Source organism: Danio aesculapii, chromosome 22 (assembly GCF_903798145.1).
Source record: "Danio aesculapii chromosome 22, fDanAes4.1, whole genome shotgun sequence".
NCBI classification, from domain to species: domain Eukaryota; kingdom Metazoa; phylum Chordata; class Actinopteri; order Cypriniformes; family Danionidae; genus Danio; species Danio aesculapii.
The window spans coordinates 11087933-11106305 of record NC_079456.1 but is presented as its reverse complement, the minus strand read 5'-3'; the positions used below and the strand labels follow the sequence as shown (position 1 = coordinate 11106305).

The following is an 18373-nucleotide window of genomic DNA, read 5'->3' as shown; positions in this document are numbered from 1 at the left end:
TAAATGTGACACTGCTGTAACACCACGCTCATTCCTGCAAGTAAATAAATAATTTTTAAACAATGTGTCTTACCTTTTACCGAGTCCCTTCTGAGAGCATTGAAATGAGAGCCGCCGAGCTCCCTGCCATGAAACAAAAATGGCTCTCAGAGCTTCAGAGGGCGAGAGTTTCGGAGTGGCTGGCTGGAAGAAGGGGCGGAGCCACCGCGAAAATAGCTAGCTGGGTTCAAAATTGTTTATAATAAGTGCACTTGAATTATTTAATGTTTTTATTGTGGTCAAATGGGAAAGAATGGGTTTATAATATACAATAAAAATGCCCACACTCTGTTGAATTGTTTTACAAATGAACATTTTTACCAGTAATGCAGTCATAAATTGTCATAAATAATTTGTCATAAATACACATACACATATATGGAGGACGAAACCTGCAATAACATTAAATAAATATGCAAATACATATATAAATGAGCAAATAAATCCATAAATTCCTGCATAATAAAAATTAATAAATAAATATGCAAATAAATAAATGTATATAGAAATCCACAAATTCCTACATAAATAAATATATAAATAATTAATAGTGCAGGCAGCTAAATAATTAAATAAACTACACAAATGTTGGGGGAATAAGAAAATGCTAAGCTGTTTTTCATTTATATTCATTAGCATGTTGACCTGAGAAAAAGTAAATGCGGAGCTATGTTCAAGAAATAAAAAAAACGTTTGAAAGGGGGGAACTTTCAGTTTAGCATTTTCTAATTGTCCCAACATTCATGTAATTTATTTAATTATTTACCTGCCGCACTAATAATTATCTAAATATTTATTTATGCAGGAATTTGTGGTAATTTTTTAATATATATTAATTTATTTGCATATTAATTTATTTTATTTTTTATTTATGCAGGAATTTATAGATTTATTTACTCATTTATATATATATTTGCGTTTTTATTTATTGTTTTTGCAGGTTTCGTCCTCTATACACGTCAAATATGAATGTTTATTGATAATAAAAACATCTGAAAATGGGCGATTATATTATACAACATTGTAGTTTAGGAGTGGGGGATGGGCAAGCAGAAGCACAACCCCCACCAACTGGTTTAGAAAACAATACACATGCTCAACAGTAATAATGTGAATCTCACAATTTACAGCTTTGTACATTGTAAAAGTAAAACCAAATTCGTAAACTTATTTGATGTCACGTCAACACAGCAACATGAAGATTATGAACATTCACATAAAAAAGCACCAAACTACACAATACATTATTATAAAATATTTTTAATCAAGCATTTATAAGCAAAACACAACAATTGCGATTAGCTTATAGCATGGTATATGCTGTCTGCCTTTAAACAAAATGGCTGTCAGAGCTTTAGAGGGCAAGAGTTTCAGAGTGGCTGGCTGGAAGAAAGGGGCGGAGCCATCACAACAGTAGCTAGCTGGGTTCAAAATTGTTTATAATAAGTGCACTTGAATTATTGAATGTTTTTGTGGTCAAATGGGAAAGAATGGGTTTATAATATACAATAAAAAAGGCCCACGGTCCGTTGAATTGTTTTACAAATTAACATATTTACTAGTAATGCAATTATAAATTGTCATAAATAATTTGTCACAAAATACACATATACATCAAATATAAAGGTTTATTTATAATGAAAACATCAAAATGGGTTTGGAGTGGGGAATAGGCAAGCTGAAGCACAACGCCCACCAACTGGTTAAAAAACAAAATAAATGCTCAACAGTAGTAATTGGAAATCTCACATGCTCAACAATAATAATGTGAATCTCACAACTTACAGATTTGTACTTGTAAAAGTAAAGCCAAATTCGTAAACATATTTGTCGTCACATCAACACAGCAACATGAAGATAATGAACATTCACATAGAAAAAGCACCAAACTTCACTATATGTCATAAAAAATCTTTTTAATTAAGCATTTATAAGCAAAACACAACAGTTGCAACATTTCTGTTGACATTTGGAGATCTCCCCAACTAATGATAGCTTATAGCATTGTATATGCTGTCTGCATTGAAACAAAATGGCTGTCAGAGCTTTAGAGGGCAAGAGTTTCAGAGTGGCTGGAGGAAAGGGGCGGAGCCATCACAAGAATTGCTAGCTGGATTAAAAATTGTTTATAATGAGTGCACTTGAATTATTGAATGTTTTTGTGATGAAATGGGAAAGAATGTGTTTATAATATACAATAAAAAAGGCCCACGGTCCGTTAATTTGTTTAACAAATTTTTACTAGTAATGCAATTATAAATTGTCATAACTACACATATACTTAAAATATGAATGTTTATTTATAATGAACACATCTAAAAAATGGGTGATTATATTTATTCATGATTGTAGTTTAGGAGTGGGGGATGGGTAACCAGAAGCCCAACCCTCACCAACTGGTTTAAAAACAAAACATACGCTCAACAGTAATATTGTGAATCTCACATTTTTACCTGTAGAATGACAATAGAAATTGTACTCGCAAACTTGTTCGTATATCTACACCAAATTCGCAAACATATTTGATGTCACGTCAACACAGCAACATGGAGATTATTCAAGAAAAGAAAATACACCAAACTTCATAATACATCATCATAAAATCTTTTAATCAAGCATTTATTAGCAAACCAAAACAATTGCAACATGTCTGCTGACATTTAAAGACCACCACAACCAATGCTAGCATACAGCACTGCATATGCTCCCTGACATGAAACAAAATGGCTCTCAGAGTTTCAGAGGGCAAGAGTTTCAGAGTGGCTGGTTGGAAAAAAGGGGCGGAGCCATCACAAAAATAGCTAGCTGGATTAGAAATTGTTTATAATAAGGGCAAATGAATAATATAATTCAATTCAATCCCCCATTTATTTGTATAGCGCTTTTACAATGTAGATTGTGTCAAAGCAGCTTCACATAAAAGATCATAGTAAATTAGAACAGTGTAGTTCAGTTTGTAGTGTTTAAGTTCAGTTCAAATGTTTTTTGTAAGCAAATTAGAAAGAATATGTTTATAATATATAAGAAAATAAATGCCCACACTTTGTTAAATGGTTTTAAATTTTTTTGTGTAATCGTTCTACTAGTAATGCAGTCATAGAGTATAAATAATTAGACATAAATGTACAATATACATAAAATTTAAATATATTTATAATAAAAACATCTCGAAGAAGGGTGATTATATTCCCATAGGATTGTTGTTTAGAAGTGGGGGATGGGCAAGCAGAAGCACAACATCCACCAACTGGTTGAAAAACACATGCTCAACAGTAATAATTGGAAATCGTACAATTTACAGCTTTATACTTGTAAAAGTAAAAATTAAGTTCTATTTACAGATTTATTTGTTAATCTACACCAAATTGAGATGTGTCTGTTGATATTTTAGAGACCTCCACAACAAAAGCTAGCATGCATTGTATATGCTCACTACCATGAAACAAAATGGCTCTCAGAGCTTCAGAGGGCAAGAGTTTTAGAGTGGTTGGTTGGAAGAAAGGGGCGGAGCCATCACAAAAATAGCTAGCTGGATTAAAAATTGTTTATAATAAGGGCAAATGAATAATATAATTCAATTCAATCCCCCATTTATTTGTATAGCGCTTTTACAATGTAGATTGTGTCAAAGCAGCTTCACATAAAAGATCATAGTAAATTAGAACAGTGTAGTTCAGTTTGTATTGTTTAAGTTCAGTTCAAATGTTTTTTGTAAGCAAATTAGAAAGAATATGTTTATAATATATAAGAAAATAAATGCCCACACTTTGTTAAATGGTTTTAAATTTTTTTGTGTAATCGTTATACTAGTAATGCAGTCATAGAGTATAAATAATTAGACATAAATGTACAATATACATAAAATCAGAGCTTCAGAGGGCAAGAGTTTTAAAGTGGTTGGTTGGAAGAAAGGAGCGGACTCATCACAAAAATAGCTAGCTGAATTAAAAATTGTTTATAATAAGTGCAAATGAATAATTACTGTTTTATTTTGTGGATAAATTGGGAAAAATAAATGTTTATGAAATGCAAGAAAAAAACTGCCCACACTTCAATGAATGGTTTTGAAATGTTATGTGTTTTACTAGTAGTGCAGTCATAAATGGTCATAAACAAATTGTCATAAATACACACACACATATACTATAAATGTTATTTATAATGAAAACCTCTCAAAGAATTGTGATTATATTCCTGGAGTGGGGGATGGGCAAGTAGAAGCCCAGCCCCCACCAACTGGCCAGAAAAAACACATGCTCAACAGTAATAATTGAAAATCCCACAATTTACAGCTTTATACTTGTAAAAGTAAAAATTAAGTTGTACTTACAAATTTATTTGTTAATCTAGACCAAATTGAGATATGTCTGTTGACATTTGTAGACCTTCACAACCAATGCTAGCATATAGCACTGCATATGATCACTACCATGAAACAAAATGGCTCTCAGAGCTTCAGAAGCCAAGAGTTTCAGAGGGGCTGGCTAGAAGAAAGGAGCGGACTCATCACAATAATAGCTGGATGAATTAAATAGTGTTAATAATAAGTGCAAATGATTAATTACTGTTTTATTTTGTGGACAAATTGGGAAGAATATGTTTATAATATACAAGAAACAAAACTGCCCACACTTCATTGAATGGTTTTACAATTTCAATTTTATGAATAATAGATTATATACACACTATAAATGTATATTTGAAATAAAAACATCTTTAAAAGGGTGAATATTTTCTATACAGGATTGTTGTTTAGGAATGGGGGATGGGCAAGCAGATGCCAACCCCCTCCAACTGTCAGAAAAAAACACATGCTCAACAGTAATAACGGGAAATATCACAATTTACAGTTTTGTACGAGTAAAAGTAAAATTTGAACCTGTACTTACAAATTTGTTTGTTATTTTTTTGTTAATTTTATGATGTCACGTCAACATGGAAATTACATTGCCAATTCAAGCAAACAAAATGTACTAAACTTCACAATAAAGAAATGAATGAAGCATTTATAATCAAAGCATGATAGATTTGTCTGTTAACATTTGGAGACCTCCACAACAAATGCTAGCATACAGCTGCATATGCTCCCTGCCATGAAACAAAATGGCTCTCAGAGCTACAGAGGGCAAGAGTTTTAGAGTGGCTGCCTGGAAGGAGGGGGTGGAGTCATCACAAAAACAACTAGCTGGATTAAAAATTGTATAAAAAGTCCAATAAAAATCATATTTTTTAATTATATACGAAAAAAATGCTCACAGACCGTTTAATTGTTTAACAATTTCACATGTAATTGTTTTACTAGTAATGCAGTCATAAAGTTTCATAAAGAACATTTAGTTCAGAACTAGATTGAAATTCAGTTCAGATATTCAGTTCAGTTCAGAATTGTGAAAACTGGACCGAAGCAGTTTAAATGTACTAAAACTTATTCAGCTTGATGTTAAGCTGCTTTGACACAATCTACATTGTAAAAAGTGCTATAGAAATAAAGGTGAATCAAATTGAATAAATTATTTATTGTAAATACCCAGATATATCAAATATGAGTGTATATTTAAAATGAAAACAATTTAAAAAGGGTGATTATATTCTACAGGATTGTTGTTTAGAAGAGGGGGATGGGCAAGCAAACGCCCAACCCCCACCAACTGGTCTGGGAAAAAAAAGCTTAACAGTAACAATGGGAATCTCACAAATTACAGCTTTGTTCTTGTAAAAAAATTATTGTTGTTAATCTACATCAAAGTCTCAAAGATAATTATGATGAGGTTATGATGAAGTCAACAGGGTGTCATAGAAATCATGAATATTTACAATCATCCAACAAAATGCACTAAACACAATACAACATATGAAAATCTTGTAATCAAGCATTTATAAGCAAAACATAACAAATGCAGCATTATTGTTGACATTTGAAGACCTCCACAGCTAATGCTAGCATATAGCATTGTAGCACATAGCACAATGAACTGACACTAATTAATATTAGCAATATTATTTTACTGTCTGTCAGTTTGTTGATGTAAATAAGAAACGTTTTTTATAATATAAATATAAATTGACACAACCACTAGTCAGATTTAGCATGCTTATTAGCATGGCTAGAACTGTTTTTATCTATCTTTTGAACTACACATCTATCTAGTATTTTGTTCTCTTTAGTGTGTAGGGACATTTCCCCAAGCCTCTTGATGGCGGCCATTTTATGATTTGGTGGACAGCCCAGTAGTCACATAAGCACAATGTCCAGCAGTAGAGAAACGCCCATAATAAATTTTCAAAAATGCCCTTTATAGCACTTTTGTAAATTTAAAGTGATCTTGATACCCTTTCAAATATATTTGTTTATTTATTTATTTAATTGGCAGCCAGCTGGTGTAGTTACAGCATCTACCAGCAGGGGTTAATATTACCATGATAACCAACTAATCATTGGTGGTGTTGGCCCAATAATAGCTGGAAGACATCTTTGGCAGCGAGCACAATATTCAGCAACTGAATTATTCAAATCATGTGGCTTGTTGAAGGGAGCAGACAATAAAATGGACAACTAATCCAGTAGACTTGCATTGAAGGAGGGGCTACAATATCTGTGGCTGTCCAGGCTATTTTGACTGAGGCTAGTGAGCAACCACCTAGCAACCACCCAGAACACCTTAGCAACCGCATAGTAATATGCTCAACACAAGCACATTGCAACACCATAGAAACTATGCTAGCATCTTACACAAGCACTTACCTTTCTTCAGAAAAATACATTATTTCAGTAGATTGATATTTATTTGAAAATGCAGATTACCCTGCCAAAAACATAACATCACAGAAGATTCTAATAGTTTCAACAACAAATACATTTAAAACCATCACATTTTAACCATTTAAACCAGTACATTTTAATGGTTGCTAATTTGCTAATCCATTAGGATGTATTAGTTTTAATAAAAAATACCAGTAGAGACCCACAGGATTAATAGTTTCCATTAAAACCATTACATATACACTAGGTATAGAACACCCTTTACAGCAGGGTAAATAGCAACATGCACACACGCCATGTTAGCTATTCTAGTAGACTACTGTTGAATCCAGCCTGATCTCATGAGAAAACATAAGTATTTTACGCTTTGTCAGTTTAGTGGCTAATTTGTACAAATTCCTACTAGTTCAGTTGTATGAAATTATACGATTTTAAAAAGGAGGCGTGGCACCTAACCCCACCCCTAAACCCAACCGTCATTGGGGGATGTGCAAATCATGCTAAATTGTATGAATTAGATCGTACAAGTTCATACGAATTAGCCACTAAATCAAAAAGTTACGAATTGCAGTGAGACTGTGTTGCTTGAATTTTATTGTTAGCATTGTGTGAGATCTTTATGCACTGTTTCTTATTTCATCAATCCAGTCGGAATACCCGATGTAACTACTGAAACTGTTCATCTGTATTTAAGTTTTAAGCTTGCATTGTGTTTAAATTGGTGGTTCTAGGTTTCCTTATTTATCATTGGTGGGACAGATGTGTAGCCCTGTTCTGAACTGACACCATTGGTTGAAGCTGTGTTGCTATTTTCACAAAGGGAAAGACATTCATAAATTGTGGATATTGTTTAGTCAAGTTATTGCATTGAAAAAGTGGCACTGAGCCAAAAATGTTTCCATTAGTATAATCGATTGAATCCATTTCAATAATAAAACAAAAGGTTTTCTCGATGAAATCCTACAGAATGACATCTGCTAGCGAACAGAACCACACACCGCATGATGAAACTTGTTTTTAATGTGCAGGTCAAATTCATTACACACATGAATGAACTCTTTCAATTTCATTCGGGTTCCCCAACCTTTTAAAAAGATGCAAGCCTGAATTGTACATGCTTTTACAGATTAACATGAATTTTAAATGGGTCCGGTCACGAAACATACAATGTAACATGCGAATTACATATCTTTTACTTGGCATCTCTTAGGTGGGGGATATATGACTCCTAAACAACATTACAGATATCACAGGATCATGCACACCATTTACAGTTTATGGATACAATAACAGGAGAATGTATCTACAGAAATGCTATAAATATTGGAACACTGTATATTTAACACTCAATCAGTATATATTAGCATTTTAGATTTAGGGGTCATTTTTTGCGTAAGATCATGTGTATAGTACTTTCAGAAATAAATTATTTCTGGTTCTTTTAGACTTATAAAGTGGGCGGCAACACAAAACCAGCCTGATTCATCTTTGGCTACCTTAGCCAGAATGGTACATTCAAGTACTTTTCAGTATTGCCCATACTTACAAGTTCGCAACAAGCAAATAATACAATCATGGCTATGTTAAACTTGTAATTGCTTAAGATGCTATCTCAAATTTCTAATTATTGGTATGCTTCGCAAATAAAAATTTTGTCAGATCCTGATAACCCTTTATACCTGGATAACCAATATTTAAACTGATAAGTATAAATCTTTATATATATTTTTTCTAAATCTGATCACAAAACTAAAATGCAAAGAAATACAGTGGACAACTGATTTTATTTTATTCAAAGGGATGGTAAGGAAACATCTAGATCAGTGTTTCCCAATCCTTTTCGTGTTTCATTTCAGGTTTTCGAGTCTCGTTTAATGTCCTGACAATTTGATTCAGATGTGTTTGCATAGGAAGAGATTGAAAATGTGTACTATTGATGTGCCTTTAGGAACAGGGTTGGGAAACACTGATCTAGATCCTTGTTTCCGCAGATTTTTAGTATTAACTCTTCATGACATCACAGAATGACAGATCTGAAGTGGATCAGCATTTATCAGCCAATAAGCATTAAGGGTGCCAATATATTGTCTATTACTAGTTATTACAGTGATGTCCAACCAAATATGAATAAAGCATCAACCAGTCTCTGACCTTCTACATCACACAAACCATCCAATGTTGTTATACTTTGTCTTGTAATCCACCAGCATGATGTTGGTTACCTTAGCCTGGATCTACAGGTAAGATGTGGTAGATTCAAGTAATTTCGCAGTTACCTTTATCTAAAGTTTTCAAGAAGCAAAAAAAGTTAACGTCCTGGTGAAACTTAATAATTGCTCAAGTTGCAATTACATTAAAGTCTGACCAGATATGAATGCAGTAACGATTAGTCTTCAGACTTACCAAAATATGCTCTACCGTGTTCTCATTGGTGCGTTTACTCATGTGATGCAACAGAAAACATTTGAATTGCTTTAAGTGTTGTTTACCTTAGGCAGGTTCTATGGTAAAGATGTGGCTAACTCAAGAAATTTGGGAGCATCTTAATTAAACACAAATTCAGGACTAGTAAAAACACATTCACGTCTTTGTTAAACTTGTAATTGCACAACCTGCAATACTCTACTTAAGTACTGAGTACTGTTTTATCAGTAACATCTGAACAGATAAGAATAAACAATCTATCAGTCCACAACTTCCTGAGCAACTCTACAAAAACTGTCCTATACGGTTCTACCAAGTTCTCATCGGCTAGTTCAGTCGTGTGATGTACCTGTGTGATGGCTATCTGAGCAACTCTACAAAACGTCAAATAATGTTTGATGATTTCATTGGTAGGATTACCTGTGTGATGTTTGCGCGAATGATAAAGCATCAATCAGTCCTCAACCTTCTGAGCAACTCTACAGAATGTCCAATGGTGTTCTATCATGTTCTTATTGGCTCGTTCACTCGTGTGATGTACCTGTGTGATTTTTGTCCAAAATAATACAGCATCAATCAGTCCTCAACTATCTGAGCAACTCTACAATACATCTACTTATGTTTAACCAAGAATTCATTGGCTGGTTTACCTGTGCGATGTTTGCACAAATGCTAAAGCAGTCATCAGTCCTCAACCTTCTGAGCAACTCTACAGAATGTCCAGTGATGTTCTACCGTGTTCTCATTGGCTCGTTCACTCATGTGATGCACCCGTGTGTTGCGAATCGTAAAGCCTTGTTTGGAGATGTACTCCACTAAGTGAACTCGAAGGGACACCTCTTGATGATAGTCACATGGCCCAAAGGTAAAAGACACTTGAAAGTCTCTGGTGTCCATCATGTGTTTATTCCATCTGGTGAAGTTGTTGGAGATGCCCTCAAGAAGTGCATGAACTTTGGTGGTGATGGTGAGTTGAGTTATAATAACCGCCACTGGGTTTGAGTATTTGGACAACTTACGAGTACTTGAAAGTTCAACCACTTGCTCAAAGGTGTCCAGTGGGTAAAGGGGTTTGGTTTCCCCTAAACACTGGATTAAGGGTTCAATCTGGTAGAAGTCTGCTTCCTTACGGAGGAGCTCTGTTTCTTTGAAGTCACATGGTAGCGTCAGTTTGGAGGTTCGTAAGAAGTTTAAGACGTAACGGAATAGAGGACCATCTCGGTCGATGAAATAGTTGCCCTGGGTGTCTCGTGTGGTAGGAAAGTCCCCGCGAAACATGGCGCCCAACATGGAGTCTGGATAACGCTGGAGCGTAGACAGTGACGTGGTGTACAAATGGCCACCAACGTTTAGGGTAACCGTATCCATCATCTACAAGACAAAAGAAGATAAATGAAAGACGTCCAATGCATTAAAGATGTATTTTGTATTGTTGAAAATGGAATAGATTTGATAATCAGTTTTGAGAAACTCTGAACCATTCCTTGCTGATAAGGACAGTTTGGACCAGCATGAACTGAATGCAGATCCATTGATTTTATGCTTTAGTAGTTGGTGGGCCATTAAACCCATGCGGTTTCCCAGAAAACATCAATGATATTTCTAGTAACCAAGACATGTTCATTATAGTCCAGAATTGAAAACAACATCTGCAGGTTCAGCTGCATTATATACATCAGTTTCTATCGAAAGTATACAATGGAAAAGCTTCAGAATCTATAGATTGTGGTTTAAAATACCACATGGTATGTTTGTGATTTCAAATATGTTTTCATTCAGTGGAATAAGACAATATGGGCAGAGACTATAGAATACACAACACGTCACTCAATGGGGAAAAGTGTAATGGCCAATATGGCGAAAGAAGCCACGCCTACTAACACAGGAGCCAATCAGTGATTGTTATAGACTGACATTTCTCCGGGGAAAAGGGACTGTTTAACAAACTGTTTTACGACAGTTTGGTGGTCAACAAACACACTGGAATCTCAGTGAATACTTGCTTCACAGACATAAGAAATATATCAACATAAAGCTTCTACTTTTAAATCAACCAAGTGCACTTGAAAACAAAAGTTTTCTGGTTTTGTAATCTGTATGAAACGAACGCGAGGTACACTCCGTCCTGTCAAATGCACATCACATGACAGAAACTACTCAAACGCCCATAAACTTGTAAACAAAGAGTGGCTTTCATATACAAATGAGATTCACCATCAATCCAAGTTAGAAATGAGGTTGGTGTCGTGATCTCGTTCTTTTCGAGTGAGTATGCGCATTAACTTGGTCAACCTGAAAATATGCTGATTTTGGTTGTTTAGACATTTAGAAACTAAATTTAAGAGACAGTTGATGCTTAATTTTATTGGTGATTCCAAATACGTAATGTAATCGTAAGCTTAGCAAACAGTTTTGGAGAATTTGATGGTTCTCCATTCAGACAGAATGCCTAAGAGGCATTTCAAAGATGGCCACCGAGTAAAATACCTGCCTTAAAAGGACTTTGATATGGCCCACTATCTAAGCTTGTTACTTTTTTCTTTCATATCTAGCAACACCTAGCAAACGCTTAACAACCAGACTACAGACCCTGGCAACCCCCTAAAAATGCCTTGAGAACCTCAATCACCATAGTATACACTCAAAACAATCAAAAAACTGCATAGTAAACAATCATATATTAGAAGTAAACAAGGTTGGTCAGTGAGGAGACTGAAGGGGTTTGTGAGATGTGCAAAAGCTAAAAACGCTAAATTAAAATTCATAATTTGAAAATTAAAATAACCAAAAGGGAAGTTATTAATTCTAATGAAATATGTTGTAATTAATTTAAATTTAAATTAATAACTGTATACTGGCGGCATGGTGGCGCAGTGGGTAGCGCTGTCGCCTTACAGCAAGAAGGTCGCTGGTTCGAGCCTCGGCTGGGTCAGTTCATTCTGCCGTGGTGACCCCAGTTTAAAAAAGGGACTAAGCCGAAAAGAAAATGAATGAACGATTGAATGAATAACTCTATACATTTGGAAGCTGATAACCAATATAGAAGCAAATAGATATAAATATTCATATCAATTTGTCTAAAAAGGGCATCACGGTGGCACAGTGGGTAGCACAATCGCCTCACAGCAAGAAGGTTGCTGGTTTGAATCCCGTCTGGGTCAGTTGGCATTTCTGTGTGGTTTGCATGTTCTCCCCACGTTCCATGTTTCCCCCACAGTCCAAAGACATGCGCTATAGGTGAATTGAATAAGCTGAATTGGCCATAATGTATGTGTGTGAAAGAGTGTGTATGGGTGTTTCTCAGTGTTGGGTTGCGGCTAGAGGGCAGGGTTTCTGCAGGTTTCATAAAGACAAATTTAAGACTTTTCAGACCCTTTTAAGACAATTATGAATGAAATTTTAGACATATACAGGGCTAAACACTAATGATTATTTCTAATGGCCCGGATTGCCACAAAATATGTCAAAATACAAATTGTAGTTTTATACACTTTTTTTCACCATAATATTTCTTTCTTTTTAAATGAGTTTAACATTGTTAAAAGTATTTTTAAAGGCAATTACATAAATAATCAAAAATATATATTTGTTGGCTTTTAGTCCAAATTGATTGAGTATAACTGCTATTCAACCTAATGCGTTTCTGTTAAAAAACCTTAAGTTTCATGTCTATTTATGTATATTATGTCTACTCGCCCTTATTTCTGTAAATATTTTTTGTATGAATGAAAGATAATGTAAAGGGATATATTGCTCTGTTATTATCATGAGGAACTGAGTAATTGTTTTCAGTTGTCTTTCCATGATTTTATTAAGATGGATTGTTGCTGAATGGATGGATGTTGACCCGATTGGGTAACTTTACTTGGACAGAGAAAAATTATGGCAGTTTTAAAATGATTTAAGATCTACAACACAATATTTCAGTGAATTTAAAACTTTCTTTAAGGCCTAAAATTGTTTTTGAAATGTAAGATTTTTTAAGGCCCTGCGGACACCCTGTTAAGGGCATCCGCTGTGTAAAACATATGCTGGATAAGTTGCGATCCTTGATTAATAAAGGGCCTAAGCCAAAAAGAAAATGAATGAATGTATGAATTTGTCTAAAAACATTTAATCTAATACAGTGGACAACAGATTTTATTTAAACATCTTAACTCCAGAAAACATGGAAATTTGAAGGAAAATCTTTTCGCAGAATCATTGACAATTTTCAATTTAGAATTCCTCTTTTTTCACAGTGAAAAACTCTTATACTGATGACATCTTGACTTTCCAGAGCAACCACTTAGCAACTTCCTAGCACCCAGCCATAATATAAATCATTCATTCATTTTCTTTTCGGCTTAGTCCCTTTATTAATCAGGGGTCGTCACAGCGGAATGAACCGACAACTTATCCAACATATGTTTTACGCAACGGATGCCCTTCCAGCCGCAACCCATCACTGCGTAACATCAATACACTCCTGCATTCACACACATACACTACGGCAGGGGTCACCAATCTCGTTCCTGGAGGTCCGGTGCCCTGTAGGGTTTAGCTCCAACTTGCCTCAACACACCTGCCTGGGTGTTTCAAGTATACCTAGTAAGACCATGATTAGCTTGTTTAGGTGTGTTTGATTAGGGTTGGAGCTAAAATCTGCAGGACACCGGCCCTTCAGTAACAAGTTTGGTGATCCCTGCACTACGGCCAATTTAGTTTATTCAATTCACCTATAGCAGTTGTGTTTGGACTGTGGGGGAAACCAGAGCACCCGGAGGAAACCCACATGAACGCAGGGAGAACATGCAAACTCCACACAAAAATGCCAACTGACCAAGCCGAGGCTCGAACCAGCAACCTTCTTGCTGTAAGGCGATCATGCTACCCACTGCGCCACCCCAGCCATAATATTTCCCACAAATATTATTTTCCCATCAGCTCGTCTTTAGGGGGAGAAATGCGAGTTTGTAAGGAGAAAAAAAATGATGGCTTACTCGCAAAGCACTATCTTGCAAGGGGATGTTTATTTACAGTGCCAAAAAGTCCATCCACAGTAAAAGTATATACACTGTACACGGAAACACTGCTTTACTCTCTTCATTAATATTTACCATATGTGTCCAGTCTCCATTCTCCATGTGCTCAATTGTTCCTCTTCAACGATGGTGACAAATGACAATCTCTGCAGCCTTTATGGTGCATAAACACCTCACCAGCTGTAAACTGCAAATATATATAAAATTTAACAGTTTGGACAGTATATTCTGGCGTAAAGATTATGAATATCACCATGAATTAATGAAATCAATGACGCATCTGAAGGACACCTAAGGATTTCCCAGCATCCTAGCCAACAACATTATTCAAATATCTAAAAAAAAAACATAAACCTGCTACGAAAGGCATTGATTTATTAACATCAATGACATTATTTATAATATTTCACCACGCGTGTTTTTTAAAAACATGAATAACGTGTTTAATAAGACCAAACAATCGTGTAATCGTCAGTATATCGTATTATATTAATAAAAACAGCTTACTTGGATTACCTCGTTGAAAATACGTCAATAAATTGTGAATTTAGCCTCTCCTCCTCGTCGGATGTACTCGAGTTGTTTCCTCACGTCCAGAGCATCAGGAACATGGAGGACAGAGGGATTAAAACAGAGACAGTTTGCTTTCCTGTGCGGTTACTTTTTCCCAAAATATATAAGTGAATTTAATCCAGTATGTTCATTAGCGTCTCGTTTTGCTTGAGTAAAGCCTGTAAATGACTGCAATGTTTACGTTTTGTGGATTCACAGAGCAGGACATGAGCTCCTGCTACATCGATGTGGGATGAGCGGAAATGACACACCCACGATCGAAGCCCCGCCCACTACGTAAATCACCGCCCCCGGTGCGAACATGCTGAGACCAGTCCATCATCTAAAAACACATAAATCAGCTGAACTGAGGGTGAATGTGTTTGACTGCTGTAACGCCCGTGTTTCTGTCTCTTTTGTTGCAGTTGTTCACTTCTGGTGTGATTAAATGTTCTATTACAACTGTGTGCGGCGACTCCTGTTAAAGCAGGAAATAAGTTGAAGGAAAGTGGGTGAGTGGATATTACCTTTGTCTTATTTAAAATGCCTGTAATGGTCAGATTCAGTTATAGTAATCCCGAGACTTATTGTCCCAAATTGCAACCAAAGGTTTTTTTATATTTTATTTAGCAGCAGTGAAACAATGAACTTACTTAAACATTATATATGTAAGCAACAAACAGCAAAATGGACTGACATAGCTCCTTAAATAATTGCTAATTTGTAATTATGTTTATCTATCTGCACACTTCTGATTATTAATAGCATCCTGTACATATATTCATTTATTGTAAATCTCTGTTCATAGCTAATACAACCTGTATATAATGTTCATAGTACATCCATCTGTAAATATTACCATAGTTTTTCTATAACTGCACTTTATAACTTATACCTGTATCCTGCACTTGCTGCTATTGCACTGCTGGTTTGACCGAAACTGCATTTCGTTGCCTTGTACTTGTACATGTGTAATGACAATAAAGTTGAATCTAATCTAATCTAATCTAATTGTATAATATTTTGTGTGTGTAAGAATTGCACAAGTATAATTGTACCGAAGTATGGTCATATTACTAAAGAATATTATCATAATAATAATAATAATAATAAATTACACATATTCAGTGCTTAACATTTATATTAACATATAACATACATATAACATATAAATATATTTATATATATACACATACATAAATTCAAGAACAGGACACTGAGGCTACAATTCACACAGGCTCACCAAAATTGGACAATCGAACATTGGAAACATTGAAAAACGTTGCCTGGTCTTATGAGTCTCGATTTCTGCTGCGACATTCGGATGGTAGGGTCAGAATTTGGTGTCAACAACATAAAAGCATGGCTCCATCCTGCCTTAAATCAAGAGTTCACGCTGCTGCTAGTGGTGTAATGGTGTGGGGGATATTTTCTTGGCACACTTTGGGCCCATTAGCAATAATTGAGAATTGCGTCAACGCCACAGCCTACCTGAGTATTGCTGCTGACCATATTCATCCCTTTATGAGCGCAGTGTACCCATCTTGTGATGGTTACTTCCAGCAAGACAACGCGCAAAGCATCTCAGACTAAACATGACAATGAGTTTACTGTACTCAAATGGAAATGGCCTCCACAGTCACCAGAACTCAATCCAATAGAGATGCTTAATAAATCTGTTTAGTTCAAATGCACCAAAATATGCATTTGAATATTACCTATTTTCACTATATATACAGTTGAAGTCAGAATTATTAGACCATCTTTGAATTGTTTTTCTTTTTTAAATATTTCCTAAATGATGTTTAACAGAACAAGGAAATTTTCACAGTATGTCTGATAATATTTTTTCTTCTGGAGAAAGTCCTATTTGTTTTATTTCGGCTAAAATAAAAGCAGTTTTAATTTTTTAAACACCATTTTAATTATTAGCTCGATAGTCTACAGAACAAACTATCATTATACAATAACTTGCCTATGAAAGTTATTGTATAATGTGTAATGAAAAGTTATGGTGTAGAGTCGGGTTGGCAGAAACTTCAAGCATTTCCGTTTTCGCAAGGTTAAGCTGAAGATGATGATCTTTTATCCAGTGTGAAATGTCTGACAGGCAGGCAAAATCCATGTTTCTGGATGACTGGTCCTAAAGATGTCGTGTAGATAGAGAAGAGAAGTGGCCCAAGAACAGAGCTCTGAGGTACCCCAGTGTTTAGATGCTGTAGGTTGGACACCTCTCCCCTCCAAGACACCCTGAATGACCTGTCAGAGAGGTAAGATCTGAACCATTGAATAACAGTGTCTGCAACGCCCAGTGACTCAAGCGTAGATAGCAAGATCTGGTGGTTTACAGTGTCAAAAGCAGCTAATAAATCCAGCAAGATGAGGACAGATGATTTAGAGTCTGCTTTAGCCAGTCTAAGATCCTCCACGACCGAGAGCAGGGCAGTCTCACTTGAGTGGCCTTTCTTAAAGCCAGATTGCTTGTTGTCCATGAGGTTGTTTTGAGTAAGAAAGTCCAGGACTTGATTGAACACTCCTTTTTCCAGAATCTTGGCCATGAATGGAAGCAGGGATACCGGTCGGTAGTTTTCAAGTAGCGTTTGATCCAGGTTGGGTTTCTTTAGCAGTGGGGTTACCCTAGCCTGCTTAAATGAAGTAGGGAATAAACCAGAGTCAAGAGATGTGTTAATTATGTGAGTCAGTGTTGGTATGACTGCAGGAGAAATGGCTTGCAAGAGATGAGAGGGAATGGGATCAAGCGGACAGGTGGTTGCATGGCTAGATAGCACGAGATTGGACACCTCAGACTCAGAGAGCTGGGAAAAAGAGGTGAGTGTGTGTGGTGTTGGTGGTGTATCTTGCGTTTGTTGTAGGTGCAGCAAATTGAGCACTGATTTTTGCAGTTTTGGTGCAAAAGAATGTAGCAAAGTCATCAGTAGTGAGTGTGGAGGATGCGGGTGGAGGAGGAGGATAGAGGAGGGAGGAAAATGTTTTAAAAAGCAAGCGAGGATTGGTGGCACTGTTGACTTTCTGACGGAAGTATGTCTGCTTTGCAGAAGTAACCTCAGCCGAGAAAGAGGACAGAAGAGTTTGGTATGTTATGAGCTGTTCAGGATTTTTAGTTTTTCGCCAAATTCTCTCAGCAGCCCGAAGTTTTGAGCGATGCTCACGGAGAACATCAGAGAGCCAGGGTGCAGGAGGACTGGCACGAGCTGGCCTGGATGTAAGAGGACATAGTCTGTCTAGACATGATTCTAGTGTGGAGCAAAGTGTATCAGTGGCACTGTTCGTATCAAGTGCAGAGAGTTTGCAAGATGGAGGAAGAGAGTCTGAAACAATGGTGGATAGTCTATTGGGTGAGAGAGAGCGTAGGTTTCTGCTTAAGGCAACTAGAGTTGGAGTGTGTGGCGGCTCAGGACTAATGTGGATGTTGAGAGAGAGAAGGAAATGATCCGATGTTTGTTGTGGAGTTACTAGTGTTTGATCAGCGAAGCAATGTCGAGTGTAAATAAGGTCTAGCTGATTACCTGATTTGTGAGTAGCAGAAGAAGGTGCTCTTTTGAGGTCAAAAGAG

General features: G+C 36.0%; 2 protein-coding genes across 4 annotated transcripts in view; both read right to left on the bottom strand.

Moving 5' to 3' along the window:
- The window catches only part of ccdc71 (coiled-coil domain containing 71), a 31527-nt gene extending 31359 nt beyond the window's left edge, over window positions 1-168 (bottom strand). Inside the window, exon 1 of the mRNA XM_056448021.1 lies at window positions 74-168. The gene's annotated coding sequence lies outside the window, so the exon portion shown is untranslated. The remainder of the gene's footprint in view (window positions 1-73) is intronic.
- Window positions 169-7801: 7633 nt separating this feature from the next.
- kctd6a (potassium channel tetramerization domain containing 6a) lies at window positions 7802-15046 on the bottom strand. Of its 3 annotated transcripts, XM_056448389.1 has the most exons (4): window positions 14764-15046; window positions 14323-14434; window positions 9874-10594; window positions 7802-9764 (listed from the first exon to the last, which is right to left on the bottom strand). In XM_056448389.1, the coding sequence occupies exons 2-3, from the start codon at window positions 14347-14349 to the stop codon at window positions 9908-9910; spliced, it is 714 nt and encodes a 237-aa protein (XP_056304364.1). In that variant the 5' UTR covers window positions 14350-14434; window positions 14764-15046; the 3' UTR covers window positions 7802-9764; window positions 9874-9907. The 3 variants fall into 3 exon arrangements, with proteins under 3 accessions (XP_056304364.1, XP_056304363.1, XP_056304362.1); XM_056448388.1 differs by having other exon boundaries at window positions 7802-10594; window positions 14755-15046; XM_056448387.1 differs by having other exon boundaries at window positions 7802-10594.
- Between the last annotated feature and the right edge of the window lie 3327 nt (window positions 15047-18373).

Bases quoted from the DNA above. Each gene is read 5' to 3' on its own strand.
- kctd6a (XM_056448388.1), bottom strand. From the start codon at position 14,349: ATGGAGAATGGAGACTGGACACATATG. The intron at 10,595-14,322 runs GTAAATATTAAT...TTTGTCTTGTAG, and splicing joins ATGGAGACTGGACACATATG to ATGATGGATACGGTTACCCT.